This window comes from Belonocnema kinseyi, chromosome 4, assembly GCF_010883055.1.
Source record: "Belonocnema kinseyi isolate 2016_QV_RU_SX_M_011 chromosome 4, B_treatae_v1, whole genome shotgun sequence".
Lineage (NCBI taxonomy): Eukaryota > Metazoa > Arthropoda > Insecta > Hymenoptera > Cynipidae > Belonocnema > Belonocnema kinseyi.
Window position 1 is genome coordinate 44,073,146 of NC_046660.1, and position 3,932 is coordinate 44,077,077.

The 3,932-nt window shown below is 26.5% G+C and overlaps 1 protein-coding gene across 3 annotated transcripts in view; it reads right to left on the reverse strand.

Annotated features, from left to right (window-relative positions):
- The window catches only part of LOC117170669, a 34,534-nt gene extending 32,461 nt beyond the window's left edge, over nt 1-2,073 (reverse strand). For all 3 annotated transcript variants that reach the window (XR_004466837.1, XM_033357596.1, XM_033357597.1), the window contains exon 1: nt 1,611-2,073. Coding sequence is in view for 2 of the 3 variants with exons in the window: in XM_033357596.1 (XP_033213487.1) it covers nt 1,611-1,833 (223 nt within the window). In the remaining variant the exon portion in view is untranslated. The remainder of the gene's footprint in view (nt 1-1,610) is intronic.
- Nucleotides 2,074-3,932: the final 1,859 nt, after the last annotated feature.

Genomic DNA, 3,932 nt, shown 5'->3' on the forward strand with positions numbered 1-3,932 from the left:
TCAAGTTTAAATTTATAGTGAAGGGAAAGCTGCTACCAATTATATTTCTACATCTCGAAAATTATTACAAAGCCATAAAACTAGAATAAAATACGAAAAAAAAGTAATAAATCTAATAGACATAGACCTATTTGAAGTCCACTCGACTTGCAAAAAAAAAATTGGAAACACGAAATTTGTTCTACCAAATAAGGTGTTCAAATTTTTAAAATAAAATTTCGTTATAAAAATATATATATATTATGGGAAGTAAGGAGAGGGACAGTAGGGGAACTTTTTTTATTTAAAATTTATATCTTTGGTTAAAAATTTATATATTTCTTTAAAAATTAATCTTTTTCGGTCGAATGTTCAATTAATAGGTTAATATTCTATTACTTGTTAGAAATTTATAATTTTTCAAGTTGAAAATTTAACTGGTTAGTTAGAAATCTATGTATTTTACTGAAAATTTTTCTAATTCAAAAACTACTCTTTTTTGTTAAATTTTTGTTTGTTTGTCAAAGATACAAATATTTTTTTAAATATTCCACTATTTTCTTAAAAATTGGTTTTTTGTTATGGAAACCAATGGTTGAATATTCGTTTTTTGTTTAAAAAAACTTCTTTCATGATAGAATAGTAACCTTTCTCATTAAAAATGAATCTTTTTTTTTTAATATAACCGTTATTTTTAATAAAAAATATTTTGTTTAAATTTAGAAAATTTGAAATTTAATTCAAAAATAGACGAAAATTTAACAGAAGTGTTGTTTTCTCATCCTAACAGCTGTATTTTTAAGCAAAAAAGACCACTTTGTACTCAAAAATTAAATAATTCGAATTGCAATTAACAAAATTAATTTTTAGTACAAAAAGTATGTTTTTTACAGTTTAATTAAATTTTCAAGCATAGATAATAAAATATTTTTCCAAACAGATGAATTGTCTAACACAATCAAATTTTCCGCAAAATACTTTTTTTTTTAATTTAAAAATTACTAATTTCCAATAAAAATGAAATATGTCAGTTTTCAGCTACAAAATTTATTTTGTAACAAAAACAAAAGGATTTTAAAGTAAAAGCACAAATATTTTGCTAGTAAAAATTGATTTTTAAGAAAATATTTTCAATTTTAACCAATTACCAATTGACCGAATGAGTAAATTATAATAATCTATACTGTAACTCTCATTGATTAAATCAGTAATTTTAAGTGATGTCATCAGTAACTTCCACTAGTTAAGTCAGTCATTTCTAATGATATGATAAGTGACTTTTACAAATGAGGTTATTTATTTTGATTGATCTATTCCGTAACTTTTAATTTTTTAATAAGTCAATGACGGGTTAATTTAAAACATTTATTAAAATATAGGAGGTTAATAAAGAATTTTTTTAAACAATAGTTTTATAATTTTATTATATCTGAAAAATGAGTGATTTCCATTGATTGAAAATGAGTAAGTTCAAGTGGATAATTTAGTCAGCAATAATGACTGATTCAAGTTTAAATTTATAGTGAAGGGAAAGCTGCTACCAATTATATTTCTACATCTCGAAAATTATTACAAAGCCATAAAACTAGAATAAAATACGAAAAAAAGTAATAAATCTAATAGACATAGACCTATTTGAAGTCCACTCGACTTGTTGTTGTGCAGCTCGGTGAGAAAACTGGATGCTTCAAATAGCAACACTCCTCTCGATGAAAGTTTCCTGCAGGCTGGATCATCATGGACACCTGTTAGGACGGAAATTTGTGTCGGTCCATTGCAAGCGGGTCTCACTCCACAGGTGCAAGCACTCAATATCGTTATGATCACTAGCCATAAACACGCATGGTTTTTCATTTTTGAAAATTTCTCTCTTCCAAATTCAATATTATGAAATTTTTTACTATTTATTTTCAATTATTTCCCAGACCATTAATTTCAACCTTTAACAATGGTATTTTTCGGTTGACTTTAAGACTCTTGTATGACAAAAAAAAGTATTAGGTGACTGCCATTTTTTATTATTAATTTTTTGGCGTTAAATTCTCTATTCTGGCGCGGTTGTCACTTACTCAAGAATCCCTTTCAACTGCAGACCTTGGTATTGAAAAACGCGAGCTTTATATGGAAGCCACTGTGACGGCTAATGTATTTCTAGGGTTTTAAAAGCGAGGTCGATGAGGCAAGGGTGATCTTAAAACAAGCAGTTCTGAGATTGTCCAATCGCAAAAAAATCGATTTCAGTAGTTGCAATGCACATTTCATTTTATATTAGCAATTGTGTTGGCAAGTAACTGCTTTTTTACATTCTCGACAGAGGAGATTTGTGTAAAATTTACCCCCCACCCCCCTCTTGACGAACCATCACGTTTTAAAACCTTCTGAACCAAAAAATCAGGTTTTCACGAATATCTGTCTGTGTCTACATTTTTTCGATAAATTTGGAAAAAATTCAAAGATTGAATTGGACACTGTAACAGGGTATTCAACGGCCTTGGAAACCTTGGAAATTGAGATTGTCCTTGATTTTTTTTAACCTTAAAAACCTGAAAATCACTTAGAATTTTGGGAGAGAACCTTAAATTAAATTTTTGTTCTTTTAAAAACAGTTCTTTTATTGAAATTTGAAAAGTGCATTAAATCTTTTAATTTATTATAAAAGAAACATTGCGTTTAAAATAAATCCTACAACTGAACTATTTTTTAATTATCAATATATAATTGATCTTTTACTCATTAAAGAATAAATAAAGAGATTTTTTGACTTTTTTGTACAACTTATCAATTATTTTATAGATTGCAAAGGAGAAGCTTTAATATTGTAAATAATTCTAAAAGTTTTTTATTTCATATCCGCTAACATAGAATGTTAAAGGTTACATTTTTTGTGATATTCAACTGACGAAATATAAAAAAAATTTGTTGAAAATTTCAACGCTATTTTAGTTTTAGATTTAGAATGAGCCATGGCCATATAACGGATTTTTCAATGATTTTAACACTCGTTTTTTGAATGTACACCAGATTCTCAAAAATTCTCAAGTTTTCAAAATGTATAAATGGATTTTGAACATTTTACAAGATTTCTAATATTTCACAATAATCTTACAAGGCTTTTAAAATTTTCAAAAGATTGAAATGGTTTTAGTGCATAAAAAGATTTCAGAAAACTTTTACAAATAATTCAAAAGATTTAACAAAGATTTCAAAGCCTTCACAAAACACACAGATTAAAAATATTTAAATCATTTAAAAAAAATACAAATATATATATACAAACATTTAAAAAGATTTCAGACAATTTCACACAAATTTCGAGATTTTTCAAAGATTTTAAATACTTCAAAATATTTCAACGAATAGAATTATTTTTGCAAAAAATTAAGATTTCGTTTATTCATGGCTCTGATTTATTTAAAAATTGTTGGCCAATTAAAATTGAAATGTCACATTTTGCACACATGTAACAAATGGGTATTTCAAAATTTGATGTAAAAAAGGAGACATGGAAAAACTTTCCTTCTTGGCCTGAGAAACCTTGAAAAGACCTTGAATTTCGTTTCTAAGAATGGCTGGACCTCCCGGCTAAGTGTCCTAAATTGAAGGTCAAGTTCGTTAGGTAACCGTTTTGGAAAAAAGTAAAATAGTATTTTTTTAAATTTTAAGATCTCTTTTGCAATATTTAAACAATTATCTGGACGGCTATTCGTAGCACACGAAAATTTCAACGATTCATCCTAGAGATTTTTTTTATTAAAAATAAATTACCAGAGTTATAGCATTTACAAAATTAAAAAAAAAGGAAAACGAAAATTAAAAATTTTAAGCTAAAGACCGCACGATACGGGAAAAAATGTCAGGAGGAGAAAAATTTTCTTCTTGAACATTTTACAAGATTGACAGAACTCTTTGATTTTCTTAAAAAATCGAAAAGTTTAATTTTGATAACACAAAAA